The sequence below is a fragment of the Rhopalosiphum maidis genome, chromosome 2, assembly GCF_003676215.2.
Source record: "Rhopalosiphum maidis isolate BTI-1 chromosome 2, ASM367621v3, whole genome shotgun sequence".
NCBI lineage: Eukaryota > Metazoa > Arthropoda > Insecta > Hemiptera > Aphididae > Rhopalosiphum > Rhopalosiphum maidis.
The window spans coordinates 76,028,805-76,055,792 of record NC_040878.1 but is presented as its reverse complement, the minus strand read 5'-3'; the positions used below and the strand labels follow the sequence as shown (position 1 = coordinate 76,055,792).

Genomic DNA, 26,988 nt, shown 5'->3' with positions numbered 1-26,988 from the left:
CCTTTTATTTTTAATAAAATAAATATTCTATAACTGTTATAATTTAGTCAGGTTTATTCCAATTAAAATTAATATCTTGTAGAATTAAAAAAAAAAAATCAATAGAATCATTTGTTTATAACTGTAATATATGATGTAGGTATTTTAAAATAATTCGTAATTTGATGGTTTTGAAATCGAGTAATTTTATAACATAGAAGCAATGTTTATTAAAGTGATGCCAAACAGATTGTAATTATTGAAATTAAAGTTATTTTTCCATCCTTGAATATTATATAATTTTTATTTATATACATTTAAAAAGTGATAACCATTTGAATGGAAAATCAAAGAATTTTTTTGTATGTATAATTACTCTATTTTGAATTTTTACTTAACCAATTCCACGGTTTTTTAGATTATATTTTATATTCTATGAAGAGCGATAAATAAATTGGTTTTACAATGATGTATGTGTTTTTATATCTCTGACATATCATTAAGAGCTTTAATCTTCTACATTAATGGTATAGTTTCTAGTATTTTGACGAATCAACGAAATTACGAAGAATCGGGAATATTTATGCATACTAGTTTTGAAAAATCATAAAAGGATATTTAGAATTTCTACCTAAAATGTTTAATAACCTTTTCTAAAGTCTAAGCTTCCACTTCAAAATAAAATATTTATTATTAGGTCAATGTTTCAATGTCAAGATTAATTTGGTCTTACAGAACTCAAATTTGAGGCTGTGCTAAACCAACGCAATTAAAAAAATCGAAGCTTTCTAATCGATTTCCCCCCGTACAATCCAATTCGCCACTAGTATAGTATGTTTCAAATCACACCCTTCATAAATACTTAAATATTGAATCGGTTAAAAATTTAGTTAAAACTATAAAAAAAATCTACTTTAATTTACTTCATTCTAAAAGACCTCTAAATTGTAAACCAGCTCTCGGCCTCATTCCTGACAATCCCCCTAGCATGTTCGTCTTCTAGCTAAAACTTGCCAAAAAGGTCCTATAACTGGTTTACTGGTTAACTTCCCTACTCACTTTTTCCATGTCTATTTATCATTGCTTTGTAAACCCATAATTGTTTGTTGAATTTATTTAATTTTTTTATGTTTAAATTGTAAATGTTATTTGTATAAATAAAAAAGAATAATAAAAGAAGCTTTTTTGTAGACAATTTAATTATATAATATTATTTTTTGAAATTCATCAAAATCATTACGAACATTTTAAAATTATTTTGGAGTTGAAAATTAATTTTAATGTTTTTAGTTGTTGTTATTAAGTAATAAAATAAAAAAAAATCCAAAGTGCATATTGGTTAAACAAATTTTTTACACATAATTTCTTTTTATATACATAGAATTTTTAAATTTTGTAAAACTGTTTATTAAAAGAAAAATTGACGATTTTTCCTCTTAAGATTTTGTTTTAATTGAAAAAATATTGATTGTACTAATTGTAGAGACTTGGAAACATTTGCAATTGTTATTACTTATTGGCTTATATTCATAACGATAATATGTATATGGTATGTTACTAAAATTGTTATTATATATTTAATATGTACCATGTTATTGATAAAAATATGTTTAACCTACCCTTGTGACTCGTACTAACAAAAAAAAAAAATAAATACGTGTACTTAGAAATAGAGGTTATATTATTCGGTCCACTCAGAGTAGGTTTTTGTTTACGATTTATCGTTGAATTCAAATTAACACGTTCATATAGAAACATTTTTCAATGATGAAAACTCGACCCTATTATAATACAACATAGCGAGTTCCTCGTTTTTTTTTTAAATTATTATTATGAATAGAAATTTTATTTTTATCGATACAAATTTATATAGGTTTATCTATGTTTGATTAAATTATGTAAAATATAATTTCATTCTCATAAAATAACACTTTTATGAATATCATTCTTCAATAAATAATATATAAAACAAGTAGATTTAGTAAACCACTTGAATTATACATTAAAAAAAAAATAATATAGTTGAATACAATTAATATATGTTACTTATTCCATTCTTAAAGTAACATATTTCCAATGTCAAAAGTTCAAAGGGTGTGTCCGTGGCATTTGTGAATTTTCCAATCCCATCAACCCCCTCGGGGGGCGCATGCTCGGTGCCTTGAAAATCGATAGAGCCCCGAGCCCGGGCTTAAAGCACGGTCAAGGTCTTCTCTTTCCCAATTCCTCCACACTATATACAAACTGAGTGTGCTGCTTTGCTTTCAACTATACATTAGTCTAAAAACTACGATTACACACTCCATCATAACCTTTACATTCTTCAAAATATTATCAACATTTTACTTATTTAATCATGAAAGCTTAGTAAATATGATGCCGTCATCTAGTGTATCTAATGTTTACCCAGTAAAATAATTTAAATAAAATGTGATAGTTATTTTTGAAAACACTCTGAATAATATAAAATATAAATTGAAATCATGGGCGTAAAAGATACATTCAAATTTAGGCTTAAAATACTACTAATTTTATAAAAAATGCATTCGGTGTTTGATTAAATTAGAAGTATTTTTGTTTAGAATCTTAAATCATGGATTATTTTTTTTTAATTTCGAGCCGGACCATGCGTAAATAGTTTTTTTTTTAGTAATTTTTTTTTGTCTGTTTTCAATTTTTGGAGTAGCAAAATGCTCAATCTTCAACTTAGAAGGTGATTTTAATTTGCAAATCAGATCTAGTATGAACTTTTTTTAAACAAAATTGAACCTACCTCAAAATTTGCTGTTCAATATAGACAACTACAATTTAACAAACATAAACACGAAATAAAAGATTCATAATACTATTAACAAATCGAAAATTTATAACTAACCATGGGACATATTGTATATTATGCAAGGATAAATATATTAGTACTTAATACTATAAATAATTTAAAAAAATTATTTGTAAAATTTAATTTTTAATATACAATAGATGCACAAATAATTATTTATTTATTTTGAGTTTAATTTTTCGTATATTATTTAATAAATTGTTTAACAAAACTTGATACCTTTATAACACGATATAATTGTATATCTATGATTTATAATGTAAATCATTACCTGTCATTACATAAAATGGCATTTCAAAAGTTGGATGTTGTGTTTATAATATTTTGATTAATGACTTGAATGTGATAGATGCGAACCTGTCTGCAGTAAAGAAATATTTTGAGATATAAAATTGTATAATCACATTCAATACAATAAGTAATGCTTTATATTAGATATAGGGTTCTGACGAAATAATATTCATACATAGGTACATTGAAATCGTTAATATTGTTTATTAAAGTGTAAACAAATATCTTAAATATAATATTGTAACTTTTATTAATACACAAAAAAAAATATAATAATAATAAAGTAATGATAAATATTTAGATACGTCCTACGTATAAATATACAATTACGATATGATAAATTATTTTGGAAATTTTACGTTTAAAATTTTGTTTGTACCTATTCGTTTTGTTGATACTTATTTCATTGAAATTAAATCAACTATTCGTAAAGTGCATTAAATATAAAATAAAAATAAAAAACATATTTATTGTTAGACACAATTTAATTTACAGTCATAAATGAAGTTTATTTCTTGAATTATTTTTGAAAATATTATGCTTATAGATGTATAATATTGCATTTACTGCGGAAAATAAAGAATACAATAACATTGTAAAGCACATTTTTTTCTTTTGGTATTACATTGGTAACAATCTGTGAACAATTAATAGTGAAGATAAACGTCGGTCGCCAACATGAGCGTAGATGAGGCAATTTGCCAAGTTGCTTTTTAAAATGTTTTGTCAATTTAATAATGGTCATAGCTTTCTCGAGGTCGAACTGAATTTTGTTTATATAGACCACTATTATAATGTAACAAGTAACGCACACCATAGAACCCCTTTTTATAATTGTTTCTAAATTCTGAAACTATGCTATATTTTTTTAAATTTTCAATGCAGTTAAAAACAACACTAACTTTTTAATAAATAGATTTTAAATAGGCTATTTTACATATTTATGTACTTAACAAATGTATAATGTTTGAAATTAAATAATGCTAAACAATATTTTTTTTTCTCGCATTAGCATATACTCGTATGTTTTAGAAGATAATATATTGCATATAATAAAAATAAATAATTAATCATAATTTATATTTATTAGCATAAACATTTTACAAATATATAAATAGTTTAATTTTTTTCAAGTACGCATAATGTTATAAATACTAAACAAACATCAAACAATCAAACTGTATATAATATTATTTTTATAAGAAAACCCAACAATTGACCTAACCATATATTTGTAGTAAACAAATTACCTTATATATATATTTTTTTTTGAAAATAATATGATGTTTAATATATATTATGTATTAAAAAATGTATTTTATTATATTTTATCATAATTAATTTTTAAATTACAAAAAAAAAAACGTAATAAATCAATTTAGAACTATACTATTATTACGTATTTATATTTTTGTTTGTTTTTCACACTAAAAAATAATGAAAATATTGTCACGCCCTGAGCTGTTTATGTTTCCGAACGATTAAGAGTGCTATGTTAAATTTTTTAAATAAAAATAAAAAAACAATCAAATAGTTTTAGATTCTGAGCGAATTGATAATGTATTGACTTACCAATTATTTGGGGTTTTTCTTAAATATTTTGTAAGTAAAATTTCTTGACATTTTTAATTTTAACACAAAAAGTTTGAAAATGTAATACGAAGTATCATTTATAAGTTTATATTTGTAAAAATATGAAAAAGTTTAGCATAAAGTGACATATACTTTTAACGAACAATTGAATCTGATAATGAAATTTTGATGATATAATATTTCGTGGTTGGTCCATGTGCTTAGTTAATCAAAGACTGAACCAGTTTTATAGCTCTGTTAGTTAAGCCGGAAGAAAATGGCAGGCTTCAATTAGGTTGATGTTAATTAATTGATCTTCACAACGTATTTACCGAAAAAGATATTTTTTTTAAAAAAACATTTTATTACTTATATTAGTTTTATATAAGAAATTGTGTGGCAGATTTAATTGTGTAAGGCCTTCATATTTATAACAGATGAACGTAATTTGAGTTATGTTGAGAAAAACACTTGTACTGTACCGTTTATTCACGATGGATTGGTATATCCGTACATGACATCAATTATCCATTGGACTTAAAGAAATGAGTGTTTATTTTTGAATCTAAATTAAATGTCCGAAATTATGTTTTAGTTTAAAAGTATTGGATTAATTATTTTTACTGATATTTTTTCTAAAAATTTTGAGAGTAGAGTAAAAAATTATATAGTCCACTGCTCCAATCATTTATACTTTAAATATTTTTAACTAATTAGCTAGGTAAATTCTAGTTTCAAATAGTTTAAATTAAAATTTTTGAAAAAAATATCTTGGTTTAAAATATATGAAAAATAAAAATGTATGCAATTGTAATAAAACTTAAAAAAAAAATGAAAACGATAAAACAATTTTTTTTTAATAATTTTATTTTCAAACTTTAATTAGTAATTGTTTATTATTGTCCCATCAACTTGCCATATAAAATGTAACATATCTGTATTCCGATATTTTTTATTTATACTGTGATAACATTTTAAAATTAAAATAAATAATAATCTTACTTTTTTTATAATATTTATAGTAGCATAATTAATTAATATCTCATAATTATTATACGTAAATAAACAAATCATAATAAGGTAATCCCTAGTTCTAAGATTCTTTAATTTTTATTGTTTTTATATGTCGTAAACATTCAATTTCAATACCTAACATAATTGCGATGAATAATTCTTTAAAATTAAGTTTTATCAATGTTTTAAAATAAGTTTATAATATCATTTTTAAAATAAAAGTACTTTAAGTACATACTTACTTTAAATTACCCATACCTACAATATAGAGACTAATCGACAGTATACCTACTAAAATGATTATTATATAATATATTAATAAATTTAGTTATAAAATATTATAAGAAGTATTTACTATTTTTTTTATTAATCAATCACATATTAAATTTACCTATATGTAAGATAACGAGATATAGAAAAATATAAAATTTTTAGATTAAAGACTGCTAACTTAAGGTTGTGGCGCTTGGTAACTGGGTGATACATTTAATACGGCTCGATAACAAACTAGTACCTATACTGTTTGACTTATCTATAAAACATATTTCTAAAAATAAAATAAAATGATAACCTTATATTTACATTTTAAAAAAACTGTACTTGTACACCTATATATATATATATATATATTTATAATATCTTAATTAAAATTTAAGATTTTTACAAAAATTATAACAGCTATTTAATGTTTATTTACTCGTTAAAAGTATCTAATATTATAATTTTAAAAATTGATTATAAAAAATATATATTTTATATTAATGTTTTGAATTTGATGGTTGTATGTTTAAAACTCAAATAGGAGATTCAATTGTCGACGAATTATGTAAAATATATCTATCTATATTTAGGCAGTGAAACTAGTGAAAGCTAATGTGAGACCTTCAATAGCATTACTAAATAATCAAATAAAGGAATACGATATTTACTATATTATTTGGATCTAAAAAAAAAACTAAGTGGGAATGCGGGTACTGACTCAAAGCAATCGTTAACGAATTACCCCTTTCTCTCATTGAATGTTTATCTCTACATTCATTTTTATATGTTTGGTGGGCGATTGCAAAACAGTGTGGAGATAATATCATGTATACAAAACCCCTGGATTACATTGCATAATTTTAATTTCATATTATAACTATTTGAACTCCGTGTTGCCCAAATATAGGGTTTCGAAAATTACTGCTAACAATACAATAAATACATGACACAATAGTTAAAGTAATCGGCTAATACACAGACTAAGGTTTAGTAATAGTTTGTTGAAAATAACTGTTAGAGCTCTTAAACAATATGACCAAAAGTATAACTCTTAAATAAAAAATTTAAATCGTGAATCATTAGTTATAGTTTATGTTATATATAATAATAAAAATCAGCGTGAGCCAGTATTTATTTTTATGATATATCTGAGAAGATATACCTTCAATAGGTAATATCAAGTTTAATAACACATTTCATCACATCAATTATCGTTACTAAAACTTTATAATTTGTTTTCATATACTTAATTCATTATTATTTAGATATAATTATTTTTTAAAATAATTCTGGTGTAATAATCATTTGGTATTTACATTTTTAAACTAATAGATAACTTCTAACTTTCTCATCAAACAAATTGTATGTATTATTGTTTAAACAATGCAAAATTACACACAGAATAACTTAGGTCATATAGTTTTCTTGGTGCGTTTATAATTATGTGTTAACTCCAATCAAGCCAATAACCCTGAGGATTTTTCGTGGTGTACACCTGACAATGAAAAGTAATGAAAAAAAAAAAATATTATAAGAAAAAACTATCTATAAGTTATTATATTAGATCATCGTAGACATCCTTGAATATTGTTGGTTTGGAGCATTGTGTTACGCCTTTTATCTTTTCATAAGTACAATTTTAAGATCAATGCACTCAGTTGATTGCTTCGAGTTCTTCCACTGTATACTTGGTGTACAAATAATCAGATTTTGTGAGATATATATTTAAAATAATAGTCAAACTCATGTTATAAAGATCATTTAATATTAATAACATTTTGATAAGCACAATATTTAGACTAAAAGGCTTATATCTTGTAATTTTATTATAATATTTTTTTATTTATGTACCTATTATATAAAAATATTAATTTCAATTTTATTATTATTTTGTATTTGTCTATTATATATTCAATATATAATATATGCATTGTATACTCATGTCATAATTACTGGTTAAATATATATATATATATATATATATATTATATACGATTCATAATATTAATATATTTTCCATTTTTTTGTTAAATTTAAGATACAATAAAATAGTTAATTGAATGATTAAATTTATTACGATTTTAGGCGATCACAATTTTCTACTAGCTATATTTTTATTTTCATTGTTTAGGTACTTACTATTATTTTTAAAGTATTTCTTTGGTAAAAATTACTGTCTTTTTTTATTTTTCAATATATATTAAATATATACATTTTATAATACACGCATATAATTTGCTACACTCCGTCATCCGTACCTTGCATTCTTCCGCCTAGTTAAAATCATACCAAATAATTACATAACATATAATTCTGTTGATATTTGTTCACACATTGATATCACCTTTATTATTTATATGAATAAAAATAGAATATTATTATTATTGACATTTTAGACTGGGGGTGGTCAACCCTAATGATCTTGTGAATCACTTTGGAAATACATTATAATCTCCTGGGCCGCATAGCTTTGGTGTATAAATTAATTAATATAAACATAATGAATATATTATTGTTTTAATTATTACTCATGATTTAAGACATGGATAATATAATAATTATCATTGATTTATTTAGTGAGATATTTGTTATTAGATATGATATTGGTACAAAAATAAAATTTTTTTGAAAATGTGTGATAAATCTAACGAACCGTCAAATTATCTAAGGCAGGCCGCAGGTTTTCCACCCCTGTTTCAGACTATAAGCAGAGCTATGAATATAGCGATGAATAGTTTTACAATATGTATGTTTGTTTTGGTCCGTTATCGCCATTTGGAGCTGTGTAAATATGATTTAATCTTCAACTTTGATGCAGTGATGGTTTCTGATTACGAATGAGATCTACGTGGTACATTGTTTATTATTTATATTACCAAGTACTTTTCAAAATAAGCAAAATTTTTTGTTTTAATGAATCTTAAAATAACGGGAATATTTATAAAAACCAATTTTTGACAAAATTAATTTTATTTTTATTTCTGTTATAAATTATTTTCAGTTCTGAATAAAATAAGTAGTTATAATTTATACATATATTAGTTAATACAAATGTATTTTCCTGTAAACAATATGATTGGGAGTGAAAACACGAGTTTCTATATAATATTCAAATTTAAATTATAATAAATACAATGTTATATTATGATATTTTATTATTAAATTAATTTATAAGACATTTGTAATTCATTAAACAAAAATAGCAAAGTATTTTTTTTAAATTTACCAATTTACTAAGTTTTATGTAAATTTAATCAGTTAATTTACCTAATTATTTTTTACCGGTAATCCCACATCTCTAGTCGAAAAATTGAATTGATGATAGTTTCTGGGTACAGAAATCAGACGGAAAACTGGCTTATTTCAAATGTATACATATATACATATATACATTGAAAGTTTAGTGCTTACCAACTCGACGCTTGTTTATAAAGATATTTAAGACATAATAACATTACACCTACATATTATGTAGATTGCAATAATCATTTCGGATGATATATATAGAAAATTCGTTGCGCTGTCATATATTGCGGCGGTGGTGTGACGAAATGAGGCCCGAATTAGGTTGTTGGGCACGGTTTTTTAGCAACCGACGCTTGTCCTTGGCACATCTGTGTGTGTGTGTGTATATCGTTCTGCAATAACAATAGGGCACCCGTGGGCCCCCTCGTATAACATTTTCGGCAATATAGTCTGACCACGTCAAGGACGTACATGTGCCAAAACAATATTATCACTAATAATCGCGCCCGCGGATCGTTAAAGAGTTCCACTAGTTTCATTATAATATGCTTGCAATCGTGTAGCCTTATAATATAACAACGTATAGCTTTATATAACGTATATATGACACATTATTTGTATGTATCTACCAAGATTTTATTTGTACTTTTTAATTTTTTTTTTTTTTAGTGAACCAGCCATATTATATTCAATACCATTTTTAAACAGTATTATATTAATTATTTTCTTAAGTTAGTATTAATATAACTCATGAATCAAAAATATAAATAATAGTTATTATTTTTATTGTTATTTTGTCGTCTTTCTTATGGGTTGGGATATAATAAGTGCTGTACTGCAATAATGATAATCACACTTTCACGTGTTACCGATTATTGTTTATATACTTTTCATTATGGCTGATAAATGGCTGTAGAACTTTTCTCAAGGTCGATATGTATATACAGGATGATCTATCAATCATGCTCACCCCTGTTTCTTTCATTTAGTAATAGATTCATTCAAAGTCTTATTTTTGAAATTTTTAATCAATTTAAGACATAGTCTCAATTCTTAAATTTTTAATTTAATTTAAGGAGTGTCCGGTATACGTCTATATGTGGCGATTCAACTTCTTTTTTCAAATAAAAATTAGCCTTTTTTTCTGTTAGGTTAGATTTTTTGTTAAGCATAGATAAATTATTAAAAGAAAAAAGGATGGTGAGTATGCTTTGTAAATAAATTTCTGCACGTAATATAGAAGAATTAATAACTATACAGGGTGATTCGCCCATCATGCTCTTTTCATTTGTCATTTAATTATTAATTTATTCTAAATTTGATTTTTTTTTTTATACCGTATAAGGAGTTTTATTGGTATAAAAAAATCTTAGTACTTGAAAACATAATTGCTTTAAAATTCCAAAATTCAAATTCTGAAAAAATTAATTGTAAATATAAAAATGGGAGTCTGCACCATGCTTGGTAAATCATCTATATGGGTACGATAAAGAATTTTCTGTATCTTTTAAAATTATTTTTTTTATATAATTATTAATTAAACGCCTATTATCACAATCAATTATTGTGTTTTTAAAAAAAGAATGTATAAATTTAAGTGCTGATGAATATTCGTTAGTAACAAAAAAATGTCTATTATATTTGATTTTTAAGTTTTAATTTTAACCTATATATTTATTTAAATTTTCTTATTCATTAACAGAATAATTACCTATTCCTGATTATTTCTATGTAAAAATATTGTATAACATTTGTAGGACCGTTAATATTTATTAGTTATAAATATTTTAGTTATATACTCGTACATATAAGAAATAGGGCAAATCCCCGGATACAGTGAAAGGTCACTTCACCCTCCTCCAATCCATAAAAAATGTAGTGATTTATTAATGTGTATTATTATGATAATTTTGTTTTGAACCGGCTTGATATACTTTAGATTGTACATCGAAACAAAAATACAATTTTCAATTACTAAATAATGTTGGAGGATGGATACCGACTGATAAATTTCTAGGTTTGCCTTCCCCACGTAAAAAAAAATGATTTGCTCCACTACATATAAAAGAAGACGTACTTTAAAGAAATATATGATTCCCTATATTAATTGCTAATTTAAAATTAAAATATAAATTACCAATTGGTTCGATATTTTAAGCAAAAATATTAAACTTAAAAAGAGTTAACATTTAAAAAAAGTAAAAATCAGAAGAAAAAAATCATTAACTAAAACTGAAAATAGCTAGGTACCTAAATATTTATATTTTTTAACTTGATTTTTATATTATGTATTATACATAAATATTTGATTATATATTTATCTCCTTCGGCGTAAAATGTGTATACGTGTTTACTATAATTGAAATATATTTTGAAGTTAAATGCATATAAAACTACAGTTGTAATGTCTCAATAATGATTACCGTATCAGTTTATGAAGCGTAGTCGCGTAAATTTGTGAGCTTAAATCCTGCTAGTAAAATATAACTAATAAGTGTAAATAGATCTAAAAAACAATTCCATAGAACCAATAATTTTAAAAGTACTTATATGTGTATCGTGTATGTGTAGTAATATAATAGTATATATACTTTATATTCAAAACTATAATTAATGTTCTGAAATTTAATATGTGTAAACCAATAGTAACAATAAACCGAATATTTATGTAGTATGTGTAGAAAATAAATTGTTTAATATAATATTTATATCCAATAAGAATGTCGTCAGTAGTTGGCTTTTCATAATACTAATACTAAGCTTATTATACAAAATGTTATATATTTTTTACCTACTGAAAATAAAAAAAATATTTTAGAATGTTGAAGACTACTATATAGTTTGGATAAACTAGGTAACTTATAACGTGTGAATCACATATAGGGTTATTAAACTGTCAATATAATTCCAACAATGTTGTTAATACTTGTTTTCTCAGTCTAGTAAACTCTATGTTGTATAAAAAGTATGATCCAAGTTGTTAAAAGGGTAGTACTCAGCTGGTATGTATATATATGGTGGGGATGAGCTTTTTGTTTTCCATCCCAGAAAATGGACAGTTTATATATAATATGTGTACTTATAACCATAAGCGGCTGACGAACGATCAATTTCGTTGCCCCACCACATGAAAATATGAACGGGTTATTTAGTGTACGTATGAAGTAAGAAAGTGAGAGAGAAAGAGAGGGTATAGAGGTTTTTTGGCAATCTAGGACGGACCTTGGGACCTTGGAAATATGAACGCGCAGTCGTACTTGTTTTGTCGTTGCGTGCTGATCGACAGCTGATTATTTCTTCTTTAGTGCACATAAATGTATATGTTCTTTATCAATTCTACCGGCATTTTATTTAAACTTGAAAATGATTTTTGAAGTATCCTACAATTCGATAACAAACAATTCAATGGACACAGGGATATATTTTATGAGGTTTTTATTATATATATTATTTACATTTTATTTTTAATTAATTTATATATTAAGTTCACTTATGTGAGTTTAAATTTATTATATAATAATGTAGATTTCTTTCATTTTAACTATAAAGTTAGATCATTTTAAAATAAAATCAAAAATAATGTTTTTTTGTCAAATAGTTTTTCTTTTTAAATATTGGTAGGTAGGTAGGTACCTCCCATACTTTTTACATAAGTAGGTTATTCTATCACATTATATACAAATATATCTTATTTTCGTTACTTTTTGTTAAAATGAACAATGTAGAAAGGTAAAAGTAGACCATAGTATAAAATATAAGTAGTACTAAATATATATATATTATTTAATCAAGACTCAACTAGGATACTGTTAAAATTTTGTGATCATATATATTCAATTCGTGCCTATACAAAAACGTTAAAGACCTTGCGGCCACATTTTATCATTGTTATTTTTATACTATATACCTACGTATAATATTAATTTTTAGTTTTTACCGAACACGATTTATATCCTAATTATATTATATCTCTACAGAGATATTTTATATAATTTAATGAGGCAAAATGACCTTCCAGTTTTCGGCAACCTTGCAATTTCAAATATTTCAACAATAGTAGGTACATTAGCCTCTCTTTTAAATATAAATCTATTAAAAATACATGATGTAGTCCATTTTCAAATTGAAAACATTTGATTAATGAGTGTCAAAAGTTTTTAAACTTAATAAGAATAGATGACCTTCGCTACGTGTCGAAACAATTTTTTTTTGTCGTAACAAAACGTGATGACTCAAATCACTTATTTTATGTCCAACTTTGGTTGCTAAGAAGTAATAACTAATAAGGTATAAATGCTAAGTGATACCGTTTTGTTAATTTTGTCAGTAAAAATGTCTGTAGTTCTAACGGTTTTAAATTATTGATACATTGACCGTTATAATTCTAATGATTCAGTTTAACGTTTATTCGCATTGAAAATTAATTTTTAGTTTATTCTTATGGCTAATCCTTATGATACTATATTTTTGAATATGATTGGTAATGTGTTTTATTGATCGAATATTTTAAATTAAATTAATTATTATTTTACATGTTAAATAAATAATTATTTAGTTAAACGTAGTAATGTGTACTATGAATTATATGAGCATCATTTTGTATTTGTATAAGTACAGCAACAACACATAATAAGTAGGCACCTTATTTGAATTTTTTTAAATTTAATATAAATATAAAATTTGTTTATATCATTTTGATTTTTAGTTTATTCTAAGTGTCGTCGCATTCATGTAGATATTAAAATATAATATTTTTCTAATATGTATTTAAAATATAAACTAATCATTAAAAGATTGAGAATATACTGAAAATGATTTTTGTTAGGTATTACTGTTTTAAATAATAAATTTAAAATATTAGTTATTATTAAAAAACTAATAACTAATATTATAAATTTTGTCTATTAACAGAATAAAATCTAATTTTATGGATAATATTATGCAAATATTGTCTGTGCATATAATTAATCAATATATAGTATGAATTTAAAAGATTTATATATAAATAATATAATACATTTTATTATTTGCCTTTATACCTTTAAATTAATTATTCGAATAATTCACTTTATTTTGTGACGATTCCTTTATTGATTGAGTTAATTTTAATCTAATAATAATTTAACTATAAATTTATTAAAATTTTGAAATACAAATTTATTTTCTTGTAATAAATTGTGGAATACTAGTCGTTAAATATAAGTTTTATTTTGACAGCCATATATTTAAAAAAAAAAAAATTAATTAATTGAATATAAAATAATTTTAATATTTTTAATTAGCTTTGTTTCAATATTAAGCAGAATTACGCATAGAATATAGTTTGTAAGGATGTTAATAATAACATTATACTATTTTAATAATAGTAGAAGTGTAGTTGTATTAGTAATTTGTATTAATTATTATTATTATATTTATTTGTATGTTGTCTTAATACCGTAATATTATTTATTTTGATGTATTTTAATACATAAGCTATATTAAAACAATATAATATTTTTATTAAATTAATTACATTATTTTAGTACAAATGTAGTTACATCAGTTTAGGTTTACCATTAGAGTTATATAGAGAACTCACGAGGTTGTGGGCTGGAGCTATCGATCTCTTCCACTCCGTTCGTTTTAAATGTCAAAGATCGTCCGAGTCCCCTCCTTTTTACTTCACCCGCTAGTTTCATTGTGTTTACGTCATAGCCCCTCTACCTCGAACACTATCTCATTTCCTCCTCTGAACCATCAAAAAACTTTCATCCCTTTGTATGAAAAGAGGAATAAGGACAGGGATTGCGAAATATTGCGCCATCTATACTGACTCACCTACATTCCGTTTCAAAATAATTAGTAAATCCCTGTATACGTTGTAAAATCATTTTTTAATAGATTAGACACAAAATATTTATTATTATTTTAAGTATTTAATAATACAATTTAAATATATTATTATATCAATAGCATATAATATATCGTTACTAATAAGTAAAAAAAATCATTTTTTTTAAGTTAACTTAAAATTCATCTGTACATTGTATGAACTTAAGGTTTTTAAGTATATTGCATAACCATATCGTTCTAACCTCATTTTTTTAATTCAACATGTAACGCGTATAATATAAAATAGGTTATTAGTTTTCTGATTAATGTTTACAGTTTAGTTAATTATAGACTTAACAACTGTTAGAAGAAAACTTTAATTTTGTTAGATATTCACCCAGACTATAAATAGTATTATTAGTATTTATTTTATAAACTATTTTTATGTTATAATAAAAATTAAAAAATTGAACGTTATTTTTTGAAAATTATAATATTGTTTTAATTTTTTTATCGCAAAAAAACCTAATAGGTAACTAACCTAACTATTTTAAAACACTTAGTGACCGATTTTCTTAAGTATATTTTAACTTGTGGCATAAATATATGATACTACTATTACTTTTACATATTGTATACGTACATATTGATGTATATAATATAACTGTTGTACTTTTTATATTATTAAAATAAAACTAATATATATCTGGCTACCATATACTCAAATATTTTAGTATTTATTGGATGTTTTAGTTTAGGTATTGCGTATTATATGTACAATGTAAATCTGTTTTAAACACATGAAATATTTTAGGAATAAAAATTTTGAATTTCAAAATATTGTCATTTATAATATACAATATAATAAATTAAGTTTCAAAAACAAGTTAACACCTAGGTGATAATTGATCATCTTTTACAACTTGTAATATACTTAATTACATTTGATTAATAATTTATTATTCTAATGGGGTGATTATTTAAATAAAGAGAATTAGTTACTTAATGGAATAATGTACACCATAACTCAGTTATCATGATTAATGATTATAGTATTTAAAATTAGAAAATTTGATACAGAAGTAGAACAGTTGGATTGTCTTGAAAGTAATATATATATATACACTATTGTATTTAATTATCAATTATCATTGTATCCACAATTAAAAAAAGACTGAGGTGATTGTTTATATTTCTTCACCTTAATTCGCCAGAGAAATTCAAAAAATTATTTTATGTAATATACAGTATGCGATGCGTCAGTACCATTGGTTTTCAAATTACTATATCCATTATATCGTTGAACACAATTTAAATATTATATTCAGAAACACGAGTAGACTAAATGCATAATCTATGAATAATAATAAATGTACTAATAAAAAAAATTTAGTAATATTAGGTTTAACAAGCTATAAATATTTATAATGACTAATGAATGAACAATTTTTTTATTTAAGTATAATAAAGTAAATGAAACTTTAAAATTATCTATGGTTTTAATATTAAATCATCAAAAACCTATTAGGCATTTAATAGTAAACATACAAATTTAAAAAGAAGCGTACATAACTGTACATTATCTCTTATCTAATGACATTGTGTATTTTGTAGCCATTTTACACAAATGCTAAATTGATAATACGTTATAATAAAACGATTTTGAAAAGACTAAAAGTTGCAGTTCTATTGTTTCTGAGTTGTTATTTTAATATTTGTTCTTGTTTATTAATTTGTATTGTTTTGTTTTTATAATAATTACACATTATGGTTATTGGTAAGTGGTCAATATGGTCATAAACCTGTCACCTGGTATTAAAGCAAAATGCTATAGAATGTATTACTATAGTAACTCGACGATACCAACAAATCAAAAGGAACACCTATAATGCCCGTTGCCCTTGATAAACATTTTATTAGAAAAATACCCAATTAGAACGCAGTTAGGGTTTCTCTGGAAATAATGATTTAATCCTAGTTTATGTATATTATATCGGTATTGCCTAAGCCTTTTTTTATCACATACGTTTTAATATTAGTGAAACGAAATTACTCACACACACTTACGTCGTACAGTTAATATATTTATGCGTGTGTGTATATGTATGTTTATTCTGAGCGAGCGCAAGTGACTATGGGAGAAATGTTACCCCAATGGGTCGCAGGGGGTTCGTTGGGCGGCGTTGGCGGTCTGACGTCAATGAATTTGAGCACCGCCCACAATAGCTAAGGCGCGTACCAGCTCTCCGGATCGAAGTCTCATTCAGCAAGGCCACAAGTGTCAATGGGCAACGGCATAGTCTTCTCTAGCAACTTTTTTTTTTTAACAATTTTCTATGAACTATTGAAATCATGTATTAGCATTTTAAACCATATATACCATGACTGAACTTGGAAAAATTATCTTCAGGTAACATTATATTGATCTGATAAAAATGTATATATATATTTTAATTTCTTTTGTAACAGTTTTTATATTACTATGCTTGTTTAATTTAAGTGCACTCGATATTATAACAATAGGAAGGTCATTTACAAGTACAAGTACAATTATACATATTTAATAAACTATATTTTAAACAAATTGAACCAAATATTGTGTTATTTTATAGTCATATTACACATTTTATCATTTTCAGTAACATGCAAAAAAATTGACTAAAATTCATACTAGGTTTCATTATATTTAAATTTATGACGATTGACCGATACATGAATGTATTGTTTAAATGGATAAACGATTTACTGGCCGATCTTACGTTCATTATTTTATTTAGACATTATTAAAATGTGTTTTACAAGAAATTATATTTGATTGCTGCTTTTAGTATTTATATTATAGTGGCGTATATCCATGATGTCTACAATTAAACATAAATTACTTATTAATTTTATTTAAAATGTTATCATTAAAGTTGATATTATTATATGCAAGTCAAAGGTAGTAGTATAATGTATTTGTTTTACTTATTATTCTAACTTAAATTGCTTAGACTAGAAATTATGGTATTTTATTGTAGTACCCATACCTTATAAAACCGAAATATATATTTATACATATAACATGTTTTTAAATAATAATAAATTTAATTAAAATAACGTTCATTATAATTTCATTGTTTTAAGGAAAGTTGAAATGTAACATATTAAGTTAATACAAACTTGATTTATTAAAAATTACTATTACAATATATTTTAGTTTTAGATTACGAGTATATTATGTTAAGAGAAAATGTAGGATAATCTATACTTTAATGGCATTTCTTACGTTTCATGTATTAATTTATGTAATAGAACTTAGGCGCTAATTATACTTAGGATAGTTCCGTTAGCTAGTAATTTACTGAAATATTTCTAAAAATAACCGAAAAATCGTTGCATAATTGCGGGAGACCCATATTTATTTCTCGCCAGGGAGGACATTTTTTTCCTTATTTAACAATTTTAAACAATCTTATAAACATAAAATAATGTCTACGATATTTACTTATGAATTATTTAAACGTACAAATATAGTTCTGAATATGTTTCATATTATATCATTTTTGGACTCTGCATAAAAGTTTTATAAATATTGTAAAATTTTAATCTTAAACTTCTGTAAATTTGAAAATGACTTGTGTTATTCTAACTGTATTAAAAACAAATATTATTCTAACTTAATTTATGTGTAAACATGTGAGGCCAAGTTATAAACTGTGTACGTATTAATTTCGCAAATTTTTTATTATGAAATTAATCTTAATATATATATATTTTTTCTTACATAAAATGTTTAATTTTAAATTTAAATAGAATGTATATTTAATTATACTCTTTTTGTAACATTTTAAAATTCTTGACTCAGCATTTCCATGCAATCAAAATTAAAAAACACTTTGGTTAGGTTAGGTAATAACAGATAGCTAGATAGGTACTATAAAATCGTTTTGCGAATTCAAGGTTTGTTTCAATTCGTGGCTTGTTTGTACAAAACAAAATTATTGACCACACCCAGTTTTTGTTGGTACCTTGTCTATGATTGTTTATTTAATAATTTGTATACTCAATGCATCGATTCTTAGAAGTGTATCATATTGTAAATAAAATAAATAAATATTTAGATCTTTAATTGAATAATATGCTCTATATATTATTAATAAATAATTTATACAGCTTCATATTTATTTCAAAATAAAATAATATATCTAATATAATAGATACAGATTTTTTTTTCACATTATAATAAACTTTATCTTTGCCAAATTTTAGCCATGTTGTATAAATGTTTTAATAATTTTAGGTAAATAATATTTATTTATATATTGCAATCACAGCAGGTGATGACGAAATATTATTCGTCGGCATTTTTGAATGTAGGCTCTCTTATCAAAAAACTGATTATTTTATATATTCTACAGAGTAGAGAACAAGGAATGTATTTTTTTCTTACAGCTTAATTTTCTAAACAATATCGGGTAATGTTTTATATGTGTACTATAATAATGAAACTATATTTGTATAATATTATGTTAACTGTTAACTATTAATAATATAAAAGAGTAACTTCTGTCATGTCGTTTTAATTTTAGTCTTTCGCCCATGTTAATGTTAAACCTAACCTAGTTAATTTAATAAGTGAAAAATTTTAATTTCAATTAGAAAAATTTTATTTTAGTAGCCTCCAACCCTTGATTAATTATATAGAATTGGCATTATTTATTACTTCCTAAATTTTAAGATATAATGTTTAACAATGTATTATCATTATGCTGATTAATATATAGGAAATGTTTCTATTAGATTATAAATGTTTGCCATTACATTATTTGTTAAATTTAATCCATAGGTTATAATAAATGTAATAATAAATGTAGTATACTTATATTTTATAATGATTAATTTAAAAAAATGGTAATAATAATTTTACTAGAAGTCCGCTAACTGTGAGATATAATATAATATTGCAGTATAATTATTATACAAAAAAAACATTTATTAAGGAATACCTCTATAGTTTATAGCTCTTTTTAATGGACGTTTCAGAATAATACATAAATATTATTGTTTCGCTGTGAATATAATATTGATATAGCTTTGATATATAAGTTGAAAATTATTCAAGTTTAAAATATTAAACTATATTTTAATTATAATTATACAAAATTAATTAAATTGTTACAAAAATGTAATTAAACTAAAAAGTGTATACCTATATGTTTGAAGGTCTTTTTATTTTTTTCTACATCCATCGTTGTGATTTAATTTTATATAAGTAAAATATTTTACTTGATGATCAGATAATGTTAAATTCCCACTAATACATAAAACGTTGCACAACAAATAAATAAAAATCCATTTGGTATATAGTGTACTTATTATTTACATTTTTCACTAGGTACCATTTTGGTTTGATGTATTATTAGAAAAAAATGTTTGTCTTTACAATAATATGTATTATAATAGTATGTTATATACAAATTTTTAAGTTTCGTTTTTGAAAATTTGAATTCATTACAAGTCACGATGAATCTGTACACAAATTATAATGATAAAATATTGTATAGAAATATCACTAATGTCAGTATATAATTGCTAAAAGCTTTAAATATATTAAATATTTTTTGGATACATAAAAGTTCTTTTTGCATTTATTGAAAAATACTTATCGTCTTAACTAGTAACACTTTATAATATATGTATGGATTTAATAATAATAATAATAATAATAATATGTAAAAACTTAAACGATTGCTATAGTGGTGACATATTCTGGTGATGTAAGCCATAATAATATAACAATATTGTATACAAAATAATGATTTTTTTCTAGTTAGTCGGCCATTTTGTTTTGTTAATTCTTTTACTAAATTAATTTATTATACACACATAAGCCACACCTGTGTATGCACAATGATGTTCACTATACTAAAGGTAATATAAATGTTATACCATAGAAAAGGTAAAATGCACCGTTGTTTACAGGCAGTTGTTGCATTATCATAGTATGGCAAATTATTATTATTATTATTTATTATTATTTTAATAATAATAATATTCAAAAAACATGTAGTATATCATGTCATACGATTTAGAATAATTATTTATTTATTAATTATTCCTTATAGTTCTGGTGGTTATAGTTGGTGGTCATCACATGTTATTATAATAACAATAACAAATAATAATTGATAAATATGAAATTGGTGTGTATAATATATTTATTATAGTTGTACCTGACTTGACCTACTTTCGATTGAAAATCAATTTTTAAACTTATTTATTAATTTTAAATTTCTATGAAAATAACGACATAATTTGTACTTTACCATATGACTACAAATGGAGTATATATTAATGAAGAATGATATGGGAATTATTATTTTCCGGTTATGTTGCTTGTGTGTACACTGTACAATATTATAATGACTATTATTTATTGTACAACGAAGAAGTTTTTCTCGTGCACATATTATTTCTAAATAGATTCATTTGATAGTATGCATTTCTGTCTTTTTCCCCTCACTCCCACGTCATAAGCTTATAAGTTGTAACCGTACGAAGTGCGTCATCACCGTTCAATTATATGGTATTGACTGAATCGCGGGTAAACAGATTTTGCTATTTAGGAGTCACCTTAATATCCAAATTGTATATTAAAATATATATGTGCTTAGAAATGCATATTATTCTGTCGATTTATATTTAGAATTAATGTATTTACTAATTTACCAGTTACCTGTGTACAATATATATATGCAATACGTTTAACCTATGGCTGGTGTTAAAAATAACGCCATGTGAAACTATGTGATACATTTATACAACGTGATCGAAGCTTTGCAGAGGGTGACCAAAAGATAGGACACAGCACAATATAGCTGGATATAGCACAATAAAACGTACCAATAACAGTATTAACGTTTTTAAAAAAAATTCAACGAGAATGACGTGGAGGTGAATTTAATATTGACATAAAATAATACATATGCAAAAATGAATGTTCCATATTCTTACTAAATTTTGTCCTAAACAACTTATACGGTACGGTTTATTCTTATTATATTTTAAAACTTATAATATTTACTGAATAAATTATAGTTTTTTAGGGTATTTATATATTTATAACCAAGTCCCAATAGGGTTTGGGGGAAATGATCGCCTCAATGCTAACCCTCAATACTGTCACTGAATGATAGCGATAAATCAATTCGATGTCGGTACTGTATTGATGTTGATGAGTACGAGGGGACCGTGCGTTAGTTATTGCGTGAAGAGATTCAAAAATAATGCGTTAGTGCGTTTAAAAAATAATCTATTCTTAGCCGAAAGTCCGAAATGTTACTTTAAAAATCATATATTCTTATCCGATACAAGAATTATATATTTATTACATGCATATTTTGTTACAAGACACGATTGGCTTTTTTTTTAGTCATTTGTAGTTGTTTTATAAATCATGTTCTATACGTTTTTTACGTCAAATTGTTATTGACTATCCATAAACCGAAATTACTGTACATTTATTTTGTTTTTAACGTTGAATTCTAGACGATTACGGAATAATTTATTGCTGTTGCCTGTTATAGGTGTTTTTATTAATCTTTTATTCTTTTAGTCCTTATCAAACAACAATAAATTACAATTATTGTTATTACTATACTGTAAAATGCTGTATAGAAAATCTATGAATTCTCTTAGTTTTCACCTATATTGTTTAAAGTATATGTATTGTGCAGTTATTACTTATTAATTTTGTGTATTAATTTAACTCACATATAGACGCGCTGAATTGTTATTTGCATTTACTTAACGTAGATTTTTTTAAGTTCGCACGTTAATATTTTCTCAATACCTTTATTATATGTAGGTATTATCATTGATTATATTTATAATCAGTGGTATTATTGTAAACAATACATTTAAATTTAGTATAATATTTGCTTTATCTTACTTGATAACCTATTACCGCGTTTTCTCTTTCATTTCTAATAGTAAAAGCGGATTAATATTTATTAATATGACCTATTCTGTGTTGTTTCATACTGCGCATGTATATACATATATATATGTAAATGGTTTATAACTTGATGACTTATTTATAAATGTATATAATTTTTCTATTTTTTAATAGAAATAAAAAAAATTCCAATTATTTTGTTGCCTACTGTTACAGCTATTGTGTGCGCCGCGCATATGTAAAACAGCACTCGGCATGTTGTATTATTATTATATTCTTAATTTTTATTTCAGTGAGCCGACTGCATTGCGAGAGCGAATCGTTCAAGATGGAACTGATCTTAGATATCAACTCGTGGATTTATCCCATGGATTTGGGTAAGTGTTTGTTCTCGTTTTTACTTTCATTAATACGTTTTAAATATGATTTTGAAAATTATCACTGCAGTATAGGAAGGACCCTGTATAGTATATATAAGTACTCGATTGTAACTACTTGCTATTAGATAGAAGAGTACACTCTTTTACCGTTTTTAAACACGCAATACCTACCCATACATAAGTGGTATTGTTTGCGTCATTCAACAGTAGCTGACTCGTCACTCGTTACGAGTAAGACACGAATTACACTAATATCTTATAGTCAGTAAAATTTAAAGCGGCATAGAGATATTGCATTTTTAAAACGTGTTTTAAATAAATTAACAGACATTTTATTGTTTAAATACGAATTTTAACAACACTGGACCAAACAGTGTTTTCAATCGTTCGATTTTTTCGTTCATATAATAATAATAATAGTCATTATCGTGCCGTACCCGAATTTACCGTTATACACTGAACATTTTTTTCCATTCGACAATGTATTATTATTATATATCGTATAACCCTATACGTAGTTGTGTCGGTCTCCAATAGAAATTCGCGTTCTTAAATACGGCTAGGTATTAGTAATTATAATAATAATTATAATTATCATCATTATTATTATTATTATTATTATTATTATTATTGTAAGTTTTAATTAATATTATTTTCGCGTATACACGGCTCGGCGGAACCATACCGATATATCATTTACACAGCATATAATAATATAATACGTACACATTTTATACGATCGCTCGCGCACGCGCGCACCCACAGAACGTCGTCGCAGTCGTCGCCGTCGCCGTCGCTGTCGTCGTCAGCGGCGGCAGCAGCCGAGGCGCCTAGAGTAGTATATACACTCCTACGCCCGCCCCGCCGGCCCGTCAGTATATTTGGCAAAACGTGCGTGCGCGCCGCCGCCGCCGAACGCGGGAGAGGCCCCGAATGGGTTGGTGCGAAAGTTTTCGACACGTAGGTTAGGTATATACGCGGTGCAGTCGTAATATTTTGTCCGCGCTCGCGGGTTTTTCGAAAACCCCACCGCACGCCAGTCACAAGTGCACGGTCGTGCACTCCCGTCGCTCATCACTGTGCCACATTATACCGTCATCAGTCATCACCATAGTCGCCACCGCCTCCGTTTATACCGTATTGTATGTACTGCTGCCGCCGTGTGTCGCACGTCGCCCCAAAAGAACGCGCTGACGACGATGGCGTTAGTAGTTTTCTTGTCGCCGCCGCAGCCGCTTAACGCTTTGTCAACAACACAGGCGCGCCGCCGCCGCCGCCGCCGCAGCAGCAGCAGCAGCAGCCGGCCGCCGTAATGCCATCCATTTTTGCGGTAATAAAAAAAAAAAAAAAAACCACTTACGCGATATTTTTCGTTTAGCGTTTGAAAAATGATAATTGATGTGTTGCTATTATTGCACCTTACTCGTGCAATAATAATATCATACCGTATGGACATTTTGTATGGTATAACCGTGTCGTACAATATATTATGGTTTTAGGCGGGCAAAAACCATACTATAATATTATTGTGTATGCGTTCCGCCGTCAAGAAATATAATAATAATAGTTATTATTATTATTATTATTATTGTTTTGCCGATAATATTATTTGCGCAGCTGTTTTAGTGCAAAATGTATACGCGCATTATTATATTATACTACCATTATTTTATGCGTTTATAGATAATAATATTATAATGTTATATTGACGATATATTATGCGCGCGGACTATAAGTCGTCACTAAGCTATCGGACTATACGGTGCCTACGAAGCAGCCCGCGGTGTGAGTGTGTCGTATTGCTTGGCTATAATTATGTATATGTAAGTCCATTAAACGCTTGGACGATGTCTACACGGAACTCTCGGGTAATTTAACTGTCGCTAATATTATTATATTCGATTTTAATAATAATTAATAATTATTTTATTGTGTTAAAAAATTAATTTTCATTATTACTGTTGTCGTTTTGTCAACTTTATAATGTGTTAATATCATAATATTACGCTGTTCGTTATAATTGCGGTCTTGCGGATATCGATTTTCAGTTTATACGTTTCATTATTTTCCTCTCGAAATTACTTGACTTTGTGTTTGGTGGACTGATGTTTTCGTTTCGATAACGATATTATTATACTTTATGCGAAAACACCGAGTGGAATTTCTCGACCCGGTAAAGACACTCCTCTGCCAAAATTCTTTCTTAACATCCGATTTAAACCGAAAATAAATCATTCATTCTACAATAATCCCCTTCTCCTTTCCCCACCGACAACGCGAATTCTATTTCCCGATGTATGCACGCTGCATGATGTCTCTAATTTTCGTAGACTTCAGGCCTTCGGCTATTTTATTCGACAGAAAGTATACACCACGTAAAATCAAGAAATAGATATTCATAATCCTTATAGGTGGGTAAATTCGATCGACAAAATATAAGAAAATTAATAATTTCACTTTATAATATCGGTTTACAGTTCCGATTATTTTCGTTGGAGGGTTTGGATATAAAATATTTATTACGATCAATTTCAGTGGTATTATACATGCATTTGAATAATTAGGCAAATTTTAGCACATTTTTGTATGTATACTTATGATAATTTTACTGTGAATATAACCATCAAATTTTATCTCTATAGAATTCACTTAACATCAAATTATTTTAGTAAATATATATCCATTCTATTTTAATATATGTGTTTGGAAAGCTGTTTAATAAAATTATTTTTTTCTTATTGTCTTTAAGTTTGAAGATTTTATTACTATTGTGTTATACTTTCATTTGTTATTTAAATAATAGTATTCAATTTTTAATCTCTTTACACAAATAATAGAAGAATAAAATATAAATTTTGTATTAATATTTTTTGTTTACACATTAAGTATACAAAAAAAATAAAATTACAAAGTAATGAAATACTTCAACTACTCTAGCAGTTTTTCGTACTCGTATCTGTACATTTTATAAAATGTTATAAAGTAGAGATCATCTGGAATAACGATTTATAAAATTATGAATAATTTTTATTATATTATTATAAAACAATACGTGCTCACACTACTGTATACAAAACTAGATTATTTTTATTATATGCGTAAGAACGCGATTAAATATTTTTTTTTTGAAATCCTTTTCTTTGTACAGTTGTGTCTACTCTTGTACCTATTTACTGCGTTTCAATTACAGACTACGATTCGTTTATATTTTTTATTATGTAATCGCTTTCTGTTTTCGAGAAAACGATAGCAAAAGCTGTGCATTAACCGCACATATTTTTTTCCCACGGAAACCCAAAAATAAAATTGTTTAAAGTTATACATCATTGCCGTCTAATTGTATTATTGAATAGTTGCCAAAATTAAAATGTTTTATGCGAATATTTATGAGTTTGTTACGTGCTGCTCGTCTCGGATAATACCGCGGGGCGTAAAAGCGACACGATATTATAATCACGCGGTCGTATCGATGCGAATATTTAATGAAAATTCGTCGTTCGTTTCGCGAAACTCCCGCGCAGCTGTTGGTATGTTCTTATATCGTCCAAACATAATATTTTAGTATGTCTCGCGAAAGGGAAGAAAAATATATATTTATTGACTTTAACATCAAAAACTCTAAATAACAACGATGTATATAGAAGAAGTGCCCT

At 25.6% G+C, this 26,988-nt stretch overlaps 1 protein-coding gene across 1 annotated transcript in view; it reads left to right on the top strand.

The window, feature by feature from the left end:
• Positions 1-26,988, top strand: part of LOC113554784 (DNA-directed RNA polymerases I, II, and III subunit RPABC3) — a 54,841-nt gene that overhangs the window by 5,321 nt on the left and 22,532 nt on the right. The window contains exon 2 of the mRNA XM_026958757.1: positions 23,249-23,332. Coding sequence (XP_026814558.1) covers positions 23,249-23,332 — 84 coding nt within the window. The remainder of the gene's footprint in view (positions 1-23,248; positions 23,333-26,988) is intronic.